Genomic DNA, 22,766 nt, shown 5'->3' with positions numbered 1-22,766 from the left:
AAAGACCGCCGTTTGCCAGTTTCTGTGTTTACTAGAAGCACGCAAACGCAACTCGGCCGCCGTCATTAAGGCCCTGCCCACGGACTCTATACACGATGTGATTGGCCCAAGAAGAGTTAGGCGAATACATCTCAGAAGGGTATTGAGAGTTGCAAGACGACACTCGAGGGCAGATTAGATTTGCTGCCGCTTGGGTGCATCAAGATTTCTAGGCTAGCAAGAGCCCAATGCAGAGTATGACCAAATGTGTGAGCTGGCAACATAATCTGTGCCACTGGGTGTCTTTGTGGAGTACGAGAGGATGGAAGGTAGCCCTGCCCACGCTCCTGCCCCTGAAGTTGAGCTATACCTGGCCTCTGGGAATATTATTGAGTAAGTGGAAGAGGATATTTCCCTGAGTCTCATGCCCCCACTGGTCCCACCCAATGCCAAGTCTCCTTCGTCTCTGCTGGTCCCACTCAGCTCAAAGTCTTCAGCATCTCCGCTTGTCCCATCCAGCTCCAAGGCTCCTATGTCTCCACTTTCCTAGTCTCCGATGATCCCACCAAGCCTCCCTCTGCCACTTACTCTACTAAAGAAAGCTAGTACTTTGGCTCAACCTCTGCTGTTTCCATTCAGTCCCTATGCTCCCCTCTGTTGACTCCACTCTGCTTCTTGTCTTCCAGTCTCCAGCTCTGCCTTGGCAAGGGGATTGTCCCTCCACCCCTTCAGCTTCGCCTGGGTCATTCTTGTGTATGATTTCATGTGTGTGTAACATAGTTCATTGGAAAGGGAAAGAGGAGGAGAGAACTGGCGAATGACCAATATAATGTTTAATGACACAAAAAATCCTCTCACAGATGACTGCCGCATAAATGAAAACATAACAAAACAACGACCTAAAATCCAGGTCAGGTCCTCTATTTCATCTTGCTCTGTCGTCACTCCTCCTTTTATCCTTACGGAGCTCCTCAGTGAGACTCAAGACCGGTGTGGCACACAGCTGACACTCATTACCACGCGGCCTCGCTCCGTTCCCATGGATCTCGGCCCCGTCCTGCTTGCACACAATGTGGTTTATTCTCCTGTGTACTCCTAACGATCTCCTGCATTTAATAATAAAGTCTATTTCAAGTGTTGTTTTTTACCACACTACATGTTACAGTTCTCAGGTGAGGTATAGTAATAAAATAATTTCAAAGCAAATCAATATTTCATATCCTGGATATTGTGAAAGTACTCAAATATCAAATATCCCGATGCAAAATTTAGAAAACATAAGTACTTAAGTTTTGACCTCACAGTTTATTTCTCACACAAAGCTATATGGATTCAGAAGACCTGGAATAGTATTCATAAAAAAATGTATGCTTGTTTTTTTCTTTTTTCGGAGGTGGGCAGCATAAATAACCACCCACTATTGTTGAATGTAAAAGAAAAGCTAATTTTTATAATAATAATAATAATAATACAGTATCAAAATTACATGAGGGTGTGTTTGTGAATGGTGGTAATTCTCCACAAAGCTTTAATGGCCCTGAATGAAAGTGAACTTTTTATTCTATTTCATCGGTTGTTTTATAATAGCTTTTATGCAATATGTGATATTAGGCATTGTCTTTATTGCTTTACATCAATTTTTTTTTAAATATAATGTGAAATTTTGTGCAAATGCCTTGTCCTTCAGACATATGGATAATTCAGGAGATTATTTTCTTAAAAAAAAAAAACACCATAACACTTTGGACATAATATCAGTGCGTGCCGCTGCAAAGTATGAACTGACAAAAATAGACTCGCCAAACAGAAATCCATTTTTGCTTTAATAAAAAACAATATCATTTGAAAATAAATATGTTTAATAGTTATACTAAAACACAAAAGGATGTTAATATTTAACAGCACCAATAAATATATTACTGTGAAAATATACTGAAAATGTGGCTGTACATGGAAAACAAACAAAGGGGAAAAAACACATTTCTGGCACTTTCACACAAAGAGAATGTTTAGTTTTCTCCTCCTCAAGTCTCATATCTCCACCAAACTGATCACTGATACAAAAATGCTGAAATAAACAAACAAAAAGGCGCTTTCAGGAATGTTAAAGTATTTGTCTATTTTTCATTTGTCTTTCGTTCTATAAAAGCCGTCCACAGTTTTCAGATTGATGACAATGTTGGTAGGAAACAAAGCAAAACAATATCAACAATAACACTGCATATAAATAGATCAAATTAAATACACAGAATACTGAACATATTCTAACATTATAAATTAGATGTAGTGAACTACATAAAGGGATATTAGATATGTATACACAGACATTGTGTGGTAATGAACAGTTCCTAAAGTTGTGTGCAATATTCTCTTTGGAAAACGTTACGAGCCTTAAATATTAGAGTTAAACATCTTTTACTACTGCTGTGAACTGAATGATTCCATTCCTTGGCAAAAGTTTTGTCACATTTAACCTTTTTACTCTCCATATATACATACATGTAATATCCCTTTTTGTATTAAAAAACCAAGTCCTATAGGATGTTAGTCAGTACAGGTGTCTTTTTGACTAAGACTTCACCCTAGTAAGAGTGACATCACAGAAATAGATAGTTCCGCATTCGTATCCCGTGCCTGGACCCACTTTTCCATTCAGTCCGGAAAGAATCTTTATTATGTCACTTCCTCTCCTTTGATTGACAGTCTGTAACTGTTCATATAAAGGGGGGGAGGTCATCGTTTCTCAGTGGAGTCTTGGACATTGGATCCGAGTCTTTAAATGTGAACCCAGCGCCGGCCGATCCAGTGAAGCATTACCTCACTGTGCTCTGTCCAATCACCGGCCCAGGTGCAGTGACTCTGCAATATATCCCATTCACACGCCAAGCAGCGTCTTCGTTTACTTGTTTGTAGTAATTCAGGTGATAGCAGCGACACACATTGTCATTGTCATTTAATATATATAATATATATTCTATATATTCATATATTAATATCTTAAAAATATACATTGGGATGATATCTCCCGCCCTCGTTTAGTTCTTTGTGTCTTTCGTTCAGGGTAGTGTTTGCAGTTCGTCCAGGGAATGCATCCTCAGGTTTAAAAAGTGCTGTGCTGTAAAAAAAAATTCCTTCATTCAGTGTTCTGCCCAGCGTTCTGCTCATCATCTTGGTTTTTCACATCTGAAAGAGAACAATGGATTGGTTAGAGATCTGCACAGGGGAAGCTATGCCAATATATGTCAAGGAAAGTCTATGCACCTATTGATCTGTGACTTCACCGACCCGAAACCCCCTCAACCAGTCAGAGTTAAGGGGTTAGTTCACCCAAAAATGAACATTTCTTTCATTAATTACTTACCCTTATATTGTTCGATACCCGTAAGACCTCCGTTCATCTTCGAAACACAAATGAAGATATTAGTGTTGAAATCTGATGGCTCAGAAAGGCCTTCAGTGACACCAATGTCATTTCCTCTCTCAAGACCCATAAAGGCACTAAAGACGTCGTTACAAAGCCCATCTCACTACAGCGGCTCTACAATCATTTTATGAAGCGACGAGAATAGTTTTTGTGCGCAAAAAACAAAACAAAATAACGACTTATATAGTGATGGGCTGATTTCAAAACAAAACTTCAAACCGTTATGAATCACCGTATCGATTCATGATTCGGATCGCCAATGTCACGTGATTTCAGCAGTTTGCCGTTTTGACACACGATCCGAATCATGAATCGATACGCTGATTCATAACCGTTCAAAACTTTGTTTTGAAATCAGCCCATCACTATTTAAGTCGTGGTTTCGTTTTTTTGCGCACAAAAAATGTTCTCGTCACTTCATAAAATGATTGAAGAGCCACTGTAGTGAGATGGGCTTTGTAACGACGTCTTTAGTGCCTTTATGGGTCTTGAGAGAGGAAATGACATTGGTGTCAATGAAGGCCTTTCTGAGCCATCGGATTTCAACACAAATATCTTAATTTGTGTTCCTAAGATGAACGGAAGTCTTACGGGTGTCGAGTGACACAAAGAGTAAGTAATTAATGACAGAATTTACATTTTTGGGTGAACTAACCTATTGATCCAACAGAATGAATACTAGCACTCGGAATGGAAAATATGATGACTATACTGATTGAGAATGGCCTTATGAAATAATATACTATAAAAGAATATATTTAAGTACAAAATGTAATGTCAAAATAAGTGTACATGTTTAAAGCACACCAAAAGATGATCAAAACGATGATCTTTAATGCTTTTCATTTGACGCATAGTCATGAAAGTGTACTCTCTGTTGTATACATTTACTCTCTTTAAGTGCACTTAAGTGGCCTTTTATTTCATTAATATTATATTATCTGCAAGTAAATATACTTTTAAGATTTGTAGTCTAACTTGTTTTATTCAGACAGTGTGTTAAGTTATCATCTTTACACTCTAAAAAATGCTGGGTTAAAAACAACCCAAGTTGGGTTGAAAATGCACCAACCCAACAATTGGGTTGTTTTAACCCAATGGTTGAGTTGTTCTTACCCAGCAATTGGGTTGTCTTAAGCAACATTTAACCCAACCACTGGGTTAAAACAACTCAACCATTGGGTTAAAACAACCCAATTGTTGGGTTGGTGCATTTTCAACCCAACTTGGGTTGTTTTTAACCCAGCATTTTTTAGAGTGTAGGCTAGATTATCCGCTATTGTGGATCTTTGGCAGTCTGATATATAACATTGCACTGTATTTTGTGCAGAGGGATCTGTTGTATACCGTGACTAGGTATGGTGGTATGGGATTTTGTCGGTATGTAAAAATGCTCAGAGGTTAGACTTTTGGATGGGGTTGAAATTTGGTTTGAGTGGAACGACCACAGGATCATAGTATGCTGTGACCTCCACTAAATATAACAATAAAAATGTGGACAACATAATCAGAATGCCAGCAAAGGCCACATAGTTTAAATTAGTGTGACAGTTGATGAGAAGCAAAAAGCATGGACACGCTTTTATCCACACATACTGAATGATTCAACATGATCTCAGATTATGCATCTGAAACTTGAAGGGCTAATGGCACGGTTTTTACCATGATGACAAAATCAATAATGCCAAATTAAGTTCTGACTCATTATGAACATAAAATGGCAATAACTGACATGATAAAAGAATGAATCAATGAGAGCAGGATGTGTGAGTTGCACTTTACAAACGCACACAAACATATGCACAATCCCTTTCTGTTTACTGAAAATCATATTGCTTACTGACAGAATATCTTGTTAATGCGACTTCAGTCCATTAATCATTTCTATGATCAACGCCAAAGTGTTGACACCATACATGATGCCGTTATTAGTGCGAGGCAGTGGTGCACTAGATTCTCACATCAAAGCTTGAGTCTCACAGCAATAAAACACACGTACACGCACACACACACACACACACACACACACACACACACACTACGTCACCCTACACATGCACATATAAGAGGGGAAATGCAACAAGCGCTATAATCATGCAAAGAGAAAGAGCTTCAGATGGGACTGGATGAGAAGATGCATGTTGCACGTCGTGAAAGTTCATAAACAAACCTGCAAGTTCTTTCGTTTAACTCAAGTTGTCTGGACTTGCATTGCAATTGTGTGAATTTGCAGGAGCATTTACAGGTGAGGGGGTCCTGCACATACAAGCGCTTTCTTCTCTCTGAGCAAGGCTCACAGTGGCTGCAAGGGAAGCAGAAGGGAGAGACAGAGAGACATCTAAGCACTAGTGATCTGGGAAGAGCGTTGGAGTGACGCACACACACACGCACTTATGCACCCCGCCATCACACACAACCTTCACCGGATCAGACTGCCTGAACTGTTAAAACTGTGTGTTCTTTTTTGCTTGGTTTTGAAGATGGGTAGCATTAGTAGCAGAAGAAAAGCTGAGATTGGGTGTGATGGTAGAGAATCATGACTTCATTTATTCATCCATCCATCCGTCACACGTGAGACATGGTGATTAGTTGCAACATTGAATTCAGCAAGGAACAGTTATTGGACTGACACAGACAGCTGCATTCACATACACTCACACACACACACTTTCACATATACACAGCTGAAAGCAGTTTGATGCAAAAGCAATGTTTGCAACAATGACTCGGTCAACTATATAAACTTGCCGCAGTAGAACAGCACGAATTTGAATGATTTGTAAAGTGGTTTCATACACAAACACATTATCTGTTCTAATATGTGACTTTTTGTATTGTGTAAGAAAAAAAGAAAGAAAAAACAACAACAATGTGGACCAGCAAAAAAAAACTCCAGTTTTCTCAAATTATATTTATGGTTTCGTTCAAACCTTACATTTTGTTCCAAAATTAATAAAAATATATTTTTTCACCAAAACATTCTTACAAAGTAAAAGATGTTTCATTATAAAGCTCATACCTTAATTCATATATTTATTTTCCACAATTAACAACAGAAGACACATTAGCTAAATGACAGCAGAATTTTCACTTAAGATCACACTAAACGGTTTATTTGTGTTTAATTTAGTTTATTTACTATAAATATAAACAGCTGTAAAATCCCTAGGGGCCAGATTTACTAAACAGGGCAAATTAGTGCTATTCCAAAAAAGTGCAGATGAGAGTGTAAAGTTCTGTGCGTGATCTACTGACGACACACAAATGAAAGCACACAGACCCAGCCGCATCATTTCCATAATGACCAACACATTCTACCAGTTAGCATCTGGTTTAACACATGCTTTTTGAGGCGGTGAATATCTTGGGGCGGTCGCAAACACCAGTAGATTGACGATCGCAAAACTTAGGCCATGTCCACACTAATACGTTTTCATTTGAAAACGTATATTTTTCTCTCCGTTTTGGCCTTCCGTCCACACTGAGACAGGGTTTTAAGTCAATGAAAACGTATCGTTTTGAAAACGCTCTCCAAAGCGGATAAATTTGAAAACGCCGTCTTCGCGTCGTATTGTGGACTGTGAAAACGGAGGCTTTTTAATACGATGACGCATTTAGCCATGTGATGCAGTCATATGACCAATTCAGCCAAGATGGTGAACGACATTGTAAAGCAGTTGTTTTGAATGCTTTCTGTTTTGACAGCCTTGTTAAATATTAATTTCAGTTTGTACATACTTTTAAAAAACAGTATGTAAAGTGCCTTTTCTCGATATTGCCGCAAAATTTCAAAGAGTAAATAAACAAGTAGCGGAAATGACAAAGTCGAAGCGTCTTGGATTTGCTTGTGCGCAGTACAGGGATGTAAGCGTTTTCAGACGTTTCAGTGTAGATGAAATTTTTTGGGAAAACAATTGAAAATGATAGTGTGGACGCTGAGTGTTTTTAGACGAAAACTCCGTTCTTAAATTTATCCGGATTAGTGTAGACGTAGCCTTAGTAAATCACAGTGCATGGTTCATTTAAATACTTTCCTCCTATAATTGTTTTGCCTGAAAGGGAAACTCCTACAAATTCATATGTATTAAGATCAACTGCAAAAATAACCCTGTCCAAACCTTTTCAGCACAAATTTTTCACTTTAGTAAATCCCTTTAGTAAAAAAATTAACTACAATCCCAAAATGCCAAAAGAGGGTTTGAGCCGGAGCAAGCTGTTCGAAAATCTGGCCCTTACTGTTTTTTGTTTTTTGAGTGCCTTTTTTTTTTTTTGTGACGTATTTTTGAAATATGCTTCATATTTTCAATTATATATTTTTTTTAAAAAGACAAAATTTCTGCAGTCAGTAAAGCTAGTACATCAACACTATGGTGTCAAGTGAAAATACTATGTAAAACAATTGTTATTATTTTTTCTTTGAGGAGTGTTACTTGCTTAAACGAAACAAAACATGCTTTAGTTTGCTCAAAAATTTAAATTCTTAAATGTTTTACTCACCCTCACCCTCAGACTTTTGTTCATCTTTAAGACACAAATGAAGATATTTTTTATGAAATCTGAAAAATTTCTGTCTTCCCATTGACATCTACGCAACTATCACTTTGCCGCTTCAAAAAGTTCATAAAGAGACAGTAAAAATAATGAATATGAATTAAGTGGTTCATTCCAAATTTTGTGAAGAGACTCCATCACTTCATATGATTTTAATTTAGGCTTTTATTCACATATAAACATCTCAACTTACACGCTGGATATGGTTAATAGAAGCTCAAGCATGTTTATTTGAGCTTCAGCAAGAACCAATTTAGTTTGTTCTTATGCATCAAGCAGGTTTGTTGAGCTTCTGTTCATGTTCACTGATCAATGTTTAAATGTGAAGATTCAATCTGTTCATCATATAAAACGATCGAGTCTCTTTAGAACCTTTAGACTAAACTGCCCAATTAATTTGCATTCGTTTTATGATCTCTTTATTTTATTTTGAAGCGTAAAAGTGGTAGTTGCATATCTGTCAATGGAGGACAGAAATCTCTCAGATTTCATTAAAAATATCTTTATTTGTGTTTCGAAAATGAATGGAAGTCTCATGGGTTTGGAACAACATGAGGATGAGCAATTAATGACAGAATTTTCATTTTTGAGTGAACTAACCCTTTAACTTGTTTCAGTGTTGTGCAGACAAGAGCCTGTCTTCAAGAGATTTAAGCTGCTGTTGTCAATGGGACCGGGATACAGGTGAGGGATCACATGAGCGTGGCGTCATCCCAGCTGTGGCAGGACATTAGTATGATAATGACAGAGACAGCCATGCAACCACTGTTTATTTACCTTTGGTTGCTTTCCTCTTTGCGGGCCTTGGGCCAACAGTGTGAATATGAGTACAGATAAATGCAGACTGAGTGAAATTACAAAGAGCAAACAAACTGCCCTGAAACAAAGCCAATAAATGAGAGCAAAATACTGCTTGAGCGCAGGTGAGCCGAGGCGTTGAGATCGCCCGTATCTCCCTCTCTTGCTCTCTTTGGGCTTTTTACCCTCCCCACTCTGGGTTTTCTGCAAAAAAAGGAAAATAACGCAAAAATAGGACATCTAAATTAAGTTTGGAACAGTCAAGCTGATAAAGATCTATCAGCACTAGGGATGTGAACAGTACAGGTCCTCTCTTATGTTTGTTTTTTTGTTTGTTTTTTTAAATTAAATTTATGACACTACCGATCAAGTGTAATTTTGTAATAGTGTACAAGTGTAATAAGTGTAACTACCGTTTTTTTAAATTTATTTAAAGTTAATCATTTTAACCAGCAAGGATGCATTAAATTGATCACAAAATATTTCCATCCCAATTAAATCCTGTTCTTTTTAACTTTCTATTCCTCAAAGAATCCTAAAAAAAAAAAAAAACATGTCACGTGGTTTTCGCAAAAATATGAACATTGACAGATTTCTTGAGCATCAAATTATCATTATAATGATTTCTTAAAGAGCATGTGACACTGACAAATGATGGCTTAAAGGCCTGCACTGTTTAGAACCTAATTTGTATTTTTATATATAAAGCAGTATACATATTCATTATTAGTTTTTGCTGTAGTTTCAGAATAGATGCTATCAATCATGATCCTGAACTGGTGTTAGTATTGACTAATGACTGCTGAAATGTTGTTATTGTGAGAAACCTAATGGCCACCAATTAAAGCGAGGACAGCCCTCATGAGAAATCAACGACAGACGCTATAGTCCAAATAAGCAGCTGAATAGATTGAGCCACAGCATGTGTGTGCGTGTGTGTGTGTGCGTGTGTGTTTGAGGAGCTTAGAGGTAAGGATCGAAGTACAAGAAGCTGAACTTGAGCTTGTGAATCAGAACCCAGAGTCGCTGGACTCCCCGCCCCCTCTTGCCTACGTGCTGAGAGACAGGCGGTAGAGACGCCACGTCCAGAGCCAGCGTTTAGTCCCATGACGAACGGATTTCATTTAGCCCTCTCAGCTAACCTGATCCCCCTCTGTGCGCTCGCATTAACCTAGAGAGGTGCAGAAATGCACGAAGCCGCCGCACATCCAATTAAACGGGGTGCGTTCCTTGACCTGAACGCACCGTAGTTGGGTTATCGAATGCAAAATCAAACACTGCAGGATCAACACTAATGGCACTTTTTAAAATGACATTTGGCATTTTTTTTAACCAAAATTTGAGCAGACTCGAGCAGAATAATGACACGATGGTCTTCTGCTGTACAGCTGAATAAACCTGTTTCATAATGATTGAACTTTACACAGTTATTGAACACCTGAGTCACTACTGAACTGATTTGAGATTAATAACAAAACTATTATTTTGTCACAGCCGTCTTTACAGCAGAATTTAAATTCGTCTCATATTTAATGAATTTTGCATGATTAATTCTGCTACTTTCCTGTTTATAAGGGTGGCTTGACTTAATAAATCTGCCATTGTGTATTGTAAATATTTTTGGTTTTTTGAGAAATTGCTTTTTTCCTGCTAAATGCATGGAATGCAAATGTAAATCCATTGCTTGGGGGGAAAGCCGCCTTATGCCTTTTTTCCTTTAAAAGACTGACATTTGATTTATTATTTCTGTTATGTAACACAATGATTGGCTTATGTGGCTTCGGAAACTTCCCTGTACTACGTATACACACACACACACACACACACACACACACACACACACACACACACACACACACACACACACACACACACACACACACACACACACGTTTGTTTCTGTGAAATGTGGGGACATTCCATAGGCGTAATGGTTTTTATACTGTACGAACCAAATTTTCTATCCCATTACACTGCCCCTAAACCTACCCATAACAGGAAACTTTCTGCATTTTTACATTTTCAAAAAAACTCATCCTGTATGATTTGTAAGCATTTTGAAAAGTGAGGACATAGGGAAATGTCCTCATTAGTCACCCTCTTCTGTAATACTATTTGTGTCCTGATATGTCACAAAAACAAGCACACACACACACACACACACACACACACACACACACACACACACACACACACACACACACACACACACACACACACACACACACACACACACACACACACACACTCACACACAGGTTAAGACTAAATGAGGTTTGTGAAACAGCTCACAGTAACCAACAATAACTTCTGTCTCAGGCTCACCTACTATTTAAAAGGTTAAAAATAAAAGTGGGTTAACGACAGCACTTGCTACTATGATTAGTATGGGTAAGCAGGCAAGGGTCAGCCTTGAGCAACTGCGGTGTGAGAGGCAGCGGGTGGTCTTCACAGCCACCATCTTACAGCTGCCATTCACAGCAAAAGCCTCGGCCCAAAAGAAAAACTGAAACCATCCTATAAAAGAGTCTGTTATCAGTGCTCAGGTCAGAGGTCTTAAGAGATATATTCAGAGAAATTCAGGCTTTTATTATGGGCTGTAAAACCCTCAGAGTGGATTGTTCTTGCTCTAAAATTAAATTGCACCCGCCACGTTTGAAGGCACATTACTGGAGATCTAGTGTGGTCCCATTGCTGTCAACCAATCATGGCTTAATATTACAACACATATCATGTCTTTGGCGTGCTCATGTTCGTTATTTTATGTTATTTCATGCTCACAATAAAGAGCAACACTGAACACTATGTGAGATAAAAAAAATCCCAAATTTTCATAATGCCGTAAGAGTGCCGCAGGTCATGTGACAAGAGCCAACCAATCAGCTTCACCCTTCCCGTAACAACACTGAGAGCTCAACCAAGATAGAGGAACCGCTGATCATTGCTCTAGAGGGATACCCAGAGCTGTACGGTTTTCAAGCGGCTATTATTTCAGTGCTGGAAATCCATTTCGGAAAGGAGGAGAAAGCGGAGCGGCCGGGTCAATATTATTGATTTAACTGCCCTGACACTATTGGATGAGAACAAAACTTGAACTGAATTGAGCTGAATTAAAACACTGTTGTCTTTTTATAGCTGCTTTAAAAAAGAATATTAATTTGTCTCATTTTGAAGTTCTGTTACTCTCCTTATGTGAAGCTGCTTTGAAGCAGTTTGTATTGTATAAAGAGCTATACAAAAAAAGGGAATGATGACTGTGCATTGCTTATTTGTAGCTGAATACATATTAATAAAAATATATCTTAGAAACAAATATGCAAGGGGCAGGAGATTTTGAAGAAATTTGTGAATGGCACTGCAATTCCAAAAGGATCTGCAAAGCTTTCTGAGGGCAGAGATTTAGCGTGGGCCTACTAATGCAATAACCTTTTTCCCCTATTTTTTCTTTATGAGATTGGCTGCCATGTTCAGCAGATGGCAGTCATTAAATTATGAATGGTTATCTGTCAGAAATAAAGATGTACTTGCTATAAAAAGATGTCTAACAGAAATAAAAGAAAAGCAGGTTTTGTTTGGTGTGTCGTGTCATGATTAAGTCCTTTAGAAAGCAGCGAGTCTTGAGTTTGTGCCTGAGGATTAGGAGGGATTCGGCTGTTATAACATTTAGTGGAAGTTGATTTCACTGTTTGGGTGTGTGAATAGTGTTTCACTTTATTAGCTTAGATGTGGGGAAACCTAGGGCAAAATAAGGGTTGAGGGTGTGTCAAGGCGTGCTGTGGGAATCCTGTCGAGTTGGGGTTGTTGGAATTTTTACGCACTGAATTTAAAGGGTTACTTCAGCGATTAGCATATGGCTGTGTATCAGTAGAAACCCTCAAATGATATATTTTAATATGTTTTGAATGTTTTTTGCATGTTTTGAACCCGCTCATGGGGATGGAGATCGCACTCACAGCTCAGCTCGCAGCTACAGGCATTCATTTAAACGGAGCAATGCTGAGCAATGTAAGTGTTTTAACTTCTCAAATTAATTTCTATGAAAGTTAAGCTTCCAAAGGCATGAAGTGAAAACATGCCAGACTGAACATGCGCTGTGGATGTATGGCGCGGTATCAATTACCTTTAGCTCTCATCACGAGAGCTCATTCATGACGGTGAATGTAATCTCCAGCAGACTCCTGCAGCGTTAGTGCTCTGAGACTCACGCGGCGACTCGATCATTTATATTGAACAGACACGTTCAGTATTTGATTGTAGTGTCTGTTCTCTAACTGAACTGATTGGGAAAAGTAATCTAGTAGCGGTGGCTTTGGGAGTGGCCTCACAGGGCTGCGAAGCATTCTGGGAATTGTAGTCTTTCATCCTCATGAGACAAAAATAAATGTTTTGTCTTTTCTCAGTCTAGAAGTCACCAAATTGTAAAATAATTTGACATTTCTACTACATTAATGACCCAGTTTAAATACAGATTCATCTTCCCAGCACTGAAGTACCCCTTTAAGTCGATATATTGAATGTTCACAATATATGAAATTAGCAAGCAATTAAGCATCTTCCTGAATAATACTGAATAATAAGTCCTATTCGAGGAAAGTCTGCTCACTTGGTAGCCATACCCAGGCAACTATTTGGAGCATCCAAACCAAGTCCTATCTTAATTGTTTGCAGATCTCACATTTAAACATATTTTCAATCAGCAACAAAATCTGTTATGAACTATCCCATAAATGTTGCTTCTTATGCCTTGTCTAGATGAGCCAATGTGTATGTGTAGTCATAGGAGCGTCTCTGAACACTGACTGTTTCTAACACAACCTGAGCTTCTAATGGCAGCTGCGGTGATGCAATGACTTTACCAGTCGCCAATTGGCTCTTTTATTTAGAAGGCAGGACTTAAATTCCACCATATGTGCGTTGTTGCACTGACTCCCATACATAAGTAATGTATATGTAAATGTCTTTGTATATCTAAAGTCTTTGATTATACTATGCTTTTAAATGCACCGTTCATGTGGCAATTATTACATGCTCACATTAATGTCTGTTAATTACATATTTAATATGTATTCATTCATTTCTTTATAATGCCAAGTAGAGGGAGCGCTAAAGGTCTAGGCAGTGGGATTTTAGTATCTTTGATATACTATTATAGTTTTCTTAATATTTTGAAATTTGAAATGTAGCATTGTATTTTATGTTTTACTTTTAATTTGAGATAAAGTTCAGTTTTTTTCTTATTCATTTATAAATGTATTTATATTTAAAGTTATATATAAAAAACTTTTATTTCAGCTTTTTTAAGCAATTGACAAGGCAATATTTATTTATTTTTCATTTAGTTTAAACTGAAGTACAAGTATATATATATATATATATATATATATATATATATATATATATATATATATATATATATATATATATATATATATATATATAAAATGTTTTTTTATGATCTTAGGATTGATGGCAGAAGTGGCCATGTAAGAACATTTTAACACTTTTTGTAAAAAAAAAAAAAAAAAAAAACAGTGGTCAGATGTCAAAATTATTGTGAGCTGGAATTCCTGGAACTTTACAAATAAGTAAAAATAAAGTAAACTGAGTGCGGTGTGTTTAGAAAGTGAACTGTACTGGCGCTGTGGACATCTGAGCTCATTTAGAGCGTTTCGAATCGCACATAAGGCAAAATTCTTGCGAATCCCCATAAAATTAGTGATAGAACAATAAGCAAATGGGATAAAGCATTATAACAATGCAAGCAGCATGAATCTAGCAATGAGGAAGATATGCACACCCACATCATCTCAGCTGTCTGGGACAGTCTCTCCACTCATACACAGACAGAAAAGACAGCTGAAGCTGCAATAACTCTGAGTCATTTACATAATATAAACACTGACCCACTGACTAGCATATTTTGTTCTGAACCTAGATCCTACTGGAATACATTGCTACAAGTACCTCATCCTCTCAATTTTACTGGTCAACCTAGACAAAAAGCTAAAGATGCACTGCATCTCAACACTTGAGCTGGACTGCTAAGTAACCGCTAGCCCAGTGTCCAGCTGGCTGCTTCTCATCGCCAGTCAATCAACCCAGTCACAGCAGTTTTTGTCTGTGAATTTAGAAATGCCCTGCACCATCTACATGTAGAACCGTCCACACGGTCAACAAATCAATCTTTACTGTTTCAGAAACATATGTTATCTTTAAATCACCCATAAGCTTGAGATATAATAATAATAATAATAATAATAATAATAATAATAATAATAATAATAATAATAATAATAATAATAATAAAACTTACTTTTCTTTCTTTGCTTTGACTTCTGGCTTTGGCCTGAAGAAAAAAACAGATGCAAAAGAAGTTTAATTCACATTTTATGATTTAAAAGAATAATTAGCTAGAAATTAATATTTCGTCACTCATCTTTGATGTGTGCTGTTATGTTTTCTGTGAAACACGAATTTTAGCAGAAATTTTGATTACAATCAAATAGGGATGTCAATTTACACAAATTCCCATGATCGATCATCATTTAAATGATCAATCAATTAATCGATTAATCGTTAGCCTGCAAAATGCAATACCGCAATATGTGGATTACAGCCAACAGCCTGACACGGTGCAAATGCTGCTCAAAACGCCATGTTCCTCTCCAAAGGAATGAGAAGGGGTTTTAATGGAAATAAAGGGCTAGTAGGATTGTAAAATGAGTCGATGTGATTGATCATTTCATTAAATAAGTTATTTAATAATCAGATATAACCTCTAATACAGCGTGTCACCAACGCCACCTCAGATACGTGTTATTCAGAATGTGTGGACGCGCTCTTCCAGGAACAACGTGCTGAAACGGCAACTAAAGCCAATGAATTCACAGCATTTTAATAAAATAGTGTTCACATTAATGTTATGTAATATGACCCAATCATAGTTATTATTATTAATAGTGCACTGCTGTTTGAGCTGTGCACGCTGAAGCCCTGATTGAACACCGGTAAACTTGAGCATTTTGCTAGAGCGTTATTTAGCTCTTAAAAAAGGCGTCCAATATGAGATTCATCAGATATATACAAAATACACATGATATTACAAATTACATCTGCACAAAATGATGCAAATGCACAAGTAAACCTGAACTAATTTACGTGTGAGTCAGAATGCGTGACTCATGTTGTGCATAAGCTCTTCCTGGAGCAACGTGATGAAACACAACAGCACAACAAAGTTTTATTACAACATTGCTCTAATGTTGTGTTGTATGACAGTCCCAATCATAGTCATTACTAGTTTTGAGCTGTGTGCTCTGAGCTTTACTACCACTCAAAATCTTAACCAAATGTGTCCTATATGAGATAAATCAGAAATAAATAAGCCTACACAAAATAAACATATTACAACTTGCATTTGCACAAAACAAAAAGGCTGCGAATGCACATGCAAACTTAAGGTTTTCCTTGTGTCCATTTTTTGTTTCGCCGTTGAGCAGCATTCACGCGCATGACCTGGCTTAATCGGTTATCGATGAGTTTTATCGATTATATTAAGTATTATTAACAATGAATCGATTAATTGTTAACATCCCTACTCACAAGACAATGTAACTGACACCCATTATGTGCCATAGGCACCTTTAACTAAAGCATAAACAAAGTAACCAAGTGACTTCAGAAGACTATAATATTTAATAGAATATAAGAATATAATCTTATACTTTTATGGAGCTTTCACACCTTTTTGGTCACTGTAAATTGCTTCTCACAGAAAAATAACAGCACAGAGAACAAGTCAGTGAACTTTAATTGACATACCTGCAATCACACTTGGTATGTTCTGTGAAGCTCAGTTGAAAATTATGCTGCGATACACGTTGAGTGACTCGCAGTACCTATACAAATACAAAAAAAAGCACATTAAGCACAGTGTGGGAGCATGTGTCTGTAATGCATTATGTTTCAATGCTCGTGATGTAGAACCACAGCTTGAAATATTCCAGTTAACAGCAAATTTGTATTTCCGTTTTCTTAAACACTTTTGAGACCAGGCCTTGACTGTGGCCTTCAACCACATAAACGGGGCGTAAACACAGTGCGCAGCGGTAAACAACATAGCTGGCATGCCAGTTAACACCGCCTCACTGTCCCATGTTGGGCAAGCATGATTTCATAGGAAGCAGGGTGAAGGATTGCACACTCTGGATTGAACCAGTCTCACCTCCATGGTGACGTTGCGCGTCTCTATAGGGACACACTCTTTCGCTTCGTCGTTGCAGCAGCCCGCACAGCGCATGAGAACCACACAGGATGGGATGTACGTGTGCTCGATCTCGTCGGGATACTCCTGAATGATGTCTACCAGCACCTCTCGTGTATTACACCAACTCTTTTTATACACAGTCAAGAAGGGAATCACTAAAGAGCAAGCAAAGTGAGAATGTTAAGTCAATATTATATCATTTCCACACTCATTTATTATTAGTTGTTATTTTTGTCAAATTAAAGGGTTCACAAAAAACGTTCTCTCATCATTTACTTACCTTATTTCATTTCAAAGCCTGTTTGCTGTTATTTGGTTTGTGAAACACAAAAATAGTATTTTTGAAGAATCTCCATGCAGCTCTTTTCCATTTAATAATGTTATTTTAAGTTCATATAATGACCACAACTAAGTCTGTTCCTCACACAAAGCTATTGTACAACTTCAGAAGACTTGACCCTTGTGAAAATAGCACTGGATGTGCATTTGTACCGCATTTGTACCTCAAAATGTTAAAAGTATAATAATATATTTTAAATAAAAGGATACTTAACAGTTCCCATGACTGTTTACTTAAGTACACTTAAAAGTGCACTTTGTAATCACGTTAAATTAATTCATTATGTTTTAATAATCTTTTGTCATGCTTTGAATAAGTACTTAATTTGATGTGTTGACTTTGTAATTACAAATATATTTAAATACAAGAATGACATTAATTATATTTGAGTTTACCATAAATGCTTGTCAGTACATTCTGTAGTACACGTTTACCATATTTCAAAGACAATATTTATGTATAGTTATGAATAATTGTGAAATGACATATAAATATACACCATTTATGCGGGCCAAAAAGCACTCTAAAGATCAGCAAATTGCATTTAATGTAAATTTGAACTATAATAGATTTATTTAATTGTAAATAACATGCAACTAAGTGTCTGAAAACATTACATTCAGTTTGCACTTAAGTTTATTATATCAGTAATAAGTCCCCCTTTTAAAAAGAAGCATGCTTAAGTATACCTTTTCACAAGGGGAAATATAGCACACAAGTCATTTTCTGTGTGTTTTTCTGTCCTTTTTATAGCCAACAGTCATGGTAAACATGAAAAGAGCAGCCTGAAGATTCTTCCCCTTTTGTAATTCCACCATCAATATAACAGAATACAGGTTTGGGATGATATATAAAACCATTCAAGTCAGATGCATGGCCCCAACACATTCACACAGGCCAGTTCTGTTCATTGGGGACTTTCATTCCCCAAGTGGGCAAAAAAAGACATGTCGACAATGTGCCCCACTCTCATGTCCACCCTAATCTGTGCACCCTCATGAGCTGGCTTCCCATTATTCATTCTGACCCCAGTGCCTCATGACCCGCAGACTGCCAGGGAAAAGCATGACCTCAGGCAGTGTGGCGCCAGGCTTTACTGCAAACACCTGACCTCTATAAGAAGCCCACTCTGCGTGAGCGCTCCCTGCCACCCATGAACACAGGAAACCAAACACAACTGTATTTATGATGCTGATGACATTAATAATTGCTAGAAATTTGTTGGTGGTACTGTACAAGCCACATTTCACCTAATGCCCCTATCATGACACTTTATAGCTGCGATGTTTGTATCTCATATCTGTATTAAGCAAAGTGCAAAGTTGCACGTGGTCAGTTTTTATTTACTATCTCTTAACCAGTTATTACGCAAATATTAACTGACTTAATATGTTCATGTAATGCTAAGTCAGAGGAGATCTAAGTTGTGGGAAAGTGATTACGAATGGAAGCAGATGGCAATGACGTAAAAATAACAATACACGTTCCCTCAGAAACGTAATAGAGACTCTATACAAACAACCAGGTCCGCTGCTAACAAATAATTGTGACCTTGAGGACAAATCAAGGATAAATCATGCAGCATTTTTGTTAATAAACAAACATGGCCATGGTCTATGACTTCACACAAGGTTGCTTGCGGGTAGAATAATTATTCACTTTGACAATCCTCAGCACAACCTAAAGAGGGTGGGGGATTTGTTCTAATCTTGCATCCAACAAACATTTAAGCAAGTTCAGTCTTTAGCGTGATATTAAATTGTTAAGGAGACAGAGCGTTGTGTAACAAAGGAGAAATAGGCTATTTGATGGCCTATTACCTGCCTATCAAGCCTCAGAACTGGGATAAAAACATTTGTGGTTTAACTTGTGCCTTGGATAGGCTATGCCATTACATAGATGTCCTCCAGGTGGTGCTAGATGCTTACCCCGATTTCAAATACATTTTTCATATCATACATACATACACTGCACATATAAAGAGACTTACCATCATTTTTGCTCTTTTCCCCTTCTTTGGGTATGTGGGCAGCCTACAAGGACAGAGAAGTGACAGTTAGAACAAGTTATAATCTGCCCTATTTACGCCACTGAAACACACCAATAGAAATGCTTGGGAAACTCTCAAAGGGGAACATTACCTTAAGTTTTGCATAACCAGAAGCATTTAATTATACTAATTAAATCTAGACACTTTAGATGCTTATTACATTAGTAAGGAGTTTGCAGTGGTTCTCAACCTTTGGGCCTCCCATTGGCCAAGAAAATAATTAATGGCACCATCATTTAGACTAGGATATTTCCGCTGGAACTGCTGTATTGGCGACAAGGCCGTTTGTTTTCTAGATTTTAATTAATGTAAACTTGCAGTCTCAACAGATAATAAACAACAGTTCATCTCACGATGTTCTTTCTACAGTAACATCAATCTCTGCTGAGGGGACAAATTAAAAGCAAGAAATATGATGTCAGTTTATGTCCAAAAAAGAATCAAATCAATAACTTTTAGCAAAACAGCTTGTCAGTTGGGCAGTACGTTCACAGGTAGGCTACACCTGTACTATTTAACATGGGTATAGTATTTGTGGGTATAAAGAGCACACATTCAGCTGTACAATCAATGTAAATCACAAACATACTCACAATTTTAATTAAGTTGGATTAAGTCTTATTTAAAATCATTTTAAGTCATTAAGACCCCTTAGAGGTCGAGAAACCCTTGAGAACAAATGAGGCTTTCAGAATGTGGTTGAATGTTTTCAGAAATCAGTTTTAGAATCGTTTTTAAATGATCATCTTAGTGATTCAGTTTGTCATTCAAAAAGGCTGCAGGAAGCCAGAGATTCTTAAACTACAATCCACACTATTCTGTTTTCCCGCCCACAGATTAGTCTCGCTCGCGATCGTTCGCTGGTTGGTCGCGTTACTGGAGGTGGTGGACTGGCGCAACAGCTCTCGGTGTTGCGTGAGAATCTCTCCGGTTTGCCCCACAGACCATCTGCTTCATATCTAAGCATACATTTTTCATATTCTGCCACTCAACATTTGGACAATTACGAATACCCAACCAGCAAACAAACAAACGACCTAAATGTATGTCCATACAAATGTATCACGACACCAAAAAGGCTACGTGCACTCCCAAGTCACTATTCAAGTAAATGAATTAATGAGGCGGGAGACAAAGAAACAGAGGAGCTCAGGTAATATATTGTCATTATTCTCGACAAGAGAGCAGTTAGTACTAATAAAATGCACTAATATAACGCATGAAGTCAGTGTTGTGACTGACGGCATAGTAGAAATTACATTCAGTACAAGAATAGAGCAGAATAACCCGTGACGCGTTACAGCACGTAGCTAATATACTTGACATAGTCTCACATGACTGGAACATTTGCATTTATTAAACAAATTATTTGCCTCAGCCCAACTGAGATTAAATCCCTGTACCCCTGAGGACAGGAACAAGACGGGTTGCCACAGAATTGATTAAAATGCTATCCTTGACATGACAGATATTCGTTTGGAATAACTTTTAAGCAGGATATTCCACGTGAAACTTCGGGTAACCTAGTGTATAAAGGTTGTAATGGCACTGGGCAGATGCATTGCGTCCTCGTGCGTGGAATTTGACCACACATTAATAAAACACGTCTAGGCTATATTAGCTCTCATTTCAAAACTCATAGCCCTTACCTTTACAGCAGACAGATGAAGGAGAGCCGCAAAAAATAATTGTATCGAATAAACAACAAAGTTCATGATTGTAATTCCAGTGGTGTGTTGCGGCGAGCGTCACCGAACAGTCTTTGGCTCTTGAAACAATGTGGAATATGAATGAACCGTGTGATATCGTGGGTCAAAATAATTCCATTCTGCCCTTCAGGACCGAAGCACCTGCGTCGAATCCGCTATTATATACTTCCTAAGCGTCCCCGCTCCTCCAAAATAACAATAGCCTAATAATAATATAAATAAAAATAATAAGATAATATCAAAGAAAAGAAATCGGAGGAAATCCACACTATATTGTTCCTCTCCACGTATTTCGCTTTTAAAATCCACCGTATAACGAAATGTCGATTTTTGTTTTTGTTTATTTCTATAAATCTAAATCCAAAACGTCAGATGCAAAACAAAACAAAAACAAAAAAGTTTTGTATACTTCCAAGCGCAACCTCCACTCTGCAGGCGCGTCTAGGGCCAGAGAACGGCTTCTGCGCGTATGGTTATCACCAAGAGCAGGGCATTACTTGTGCCGGCATAAAGTGATCCAATAATGGCAATCCCTGGTTTAACTGCAGCAGACGTTTCCGTATTTTCCTCGTCTTATTTCCACAATTGTTTTGTCTTGTCTCCTTGTTTCATATCGGTGTGGATAATATCGCGCAGTGTGTGGAGGTCTTGTCACTTGCGCTCGTTCTGTCTTTCAGCGTTTCTGCTGCTCAATGCTGGAGATCTTGAGAGATCGGCACACATGGCAAAGAGCTCTGATTGGCCAGGCGGGGCTACAAAGATTACGATGCTCCAATGCGAAGGGCTTGACTCACGTTTTATGAAGGTGGGAAATTTACAGCATAAAGCCATTGGTGCATTTAGATACAGAAATGGGTTTGACTTGACCAAAAAAGCTTTTTTTATTTTTTATTTTATTTTATTACATTAAATCCTAGGTATGTCCCAATATTTCCTCATACATCTTCTAGTTCGTTTTGGTCAAGTTTGACCAGTTTGACCTAAAAGGAGGGATGAGACTCTTCATGATATCTTTAGTCTTTTTTTAAGAAGCAAATTTAGGCATTATGGACATTAAGTTACGCTTCACAATTAGGAGCATTAGCTAACTAACAATGAATAATACATTTATTTCAGTATTTATGAAGCTTTAATAATCTTAGTTCATCTAGCTCATCAAATAATATTAACAGACAACTTTTGATTTTAATAATGTATTAGTAAATGCTGAAATAATAATGATTTTGCTTTAACAAGGGTTTAAATTGTTTTTTTCATGTGAACTAATGCTGACTCAGTCACACATTAGATTATGGTCCAATTTTTGCTATTAACTAACTACATACAGTACAACTTTTGCCTTACTCATAATTACTGCTTATTAATAGTTAGTGCGGTAGTTGTTAAATTTAGGTATTGGCCGATTAAGGAATGTAGAATATGATCATCAGAATAAGGCATTAACATGTGCTTTATAAGTAATAATAAACAGCCAATATCATAGTAATATGCATGATAATAAGCAACTAGTTAATAGTGAGAATTTGACCCTAAACTAAAGTGTTAATATTAACTCTTTCAGTGAGATCAGGTTTTTAACCAGGCATTCATTAAAAGTCCTGCAAGGGGTTCTTCTTTAATGCTCCTTATAATTTATAATAATTGAGAAA

The 22,766-nt window shown here is 37.5% G+C and overlaps 1 protein-coding gene across 5 annotated transcripts; it reads right to left on the bottom strand.

Annotated features, from left to right (window-relative positions):
• Positions 1 to 1,789: 1,789 nt before the first annotated feature.
• Positions 1,790 to 21,826, bottom strand: vegfaa (vascular endothelial growth factor Aa). 5 transcript variants are annotated; one of them, XM_067449331.1, is made up of 7 exons: positions 21,058 to 21,825; positions 19,349 to 19,391; positions 16,977 to 17,173; positions 16,574 to 16,650; positions 15,066 to 15,098; positions 5,574 to 5,705; positions 1,790 to 3,162 (listed from the first exon to the last, which is right to left on the bottom strand). In XM_067449331.1, exons 1-7 carry the CDS (start codon positions 21,121 to 21,123, stop codon positions 3,144 to 3,146), a joined length of 567 nt encoding a protein of 188 aa, XP_067305432.1. In that variant the 5' UTR covers positions 21,124 to 21,825; the 3' UTR covers positions 1,790 to 3,143. The 5 variants fall into 5 exon arrangements, 3 of the variants coding, with proteins under 3 accessions (XP_067305432.1, XP_067305433.1, XP_067305434.1); XR_010906498.1 differs by lacking the exon at positions 1,790 to 3,162 and adding an exon at positions 8,732 to 8,956 and having other exon boundaries at positions 5,577 to 5,705; positions 21,058 to 21,826; XR_010906497.1 differs by lacking the exon at positions 1,790 to 3,162 and adding an exon at positions 8,555 to 8,956 and having other exon boundaries at positions 5,588 to 5,705; positions 21,058 to 21,826.
• Between the last annotated feature and the right edge of the window lie 940 nt (positions 21,827 to 22,766).

This window comes from Pseudorasbora parva, chromosome 7 (assembly GCF_024679245.1).
Source record: "Pseudorasbora parva isolate DD20220531a chromosome 7, ASM2467924v1, whole genome shotgun sequence".
Lineage (NCBI taxonomy): Eukaryota > Metazoa > Chordata > Actinopteri > Cypriniformes > Gobionidae > Pseudorasbora > Pseudorasbora parva.
Note: the sequence above shows the minus strand (reverse complement) of the source record. Positions and strands in the feature narration are given on the sequence as shown.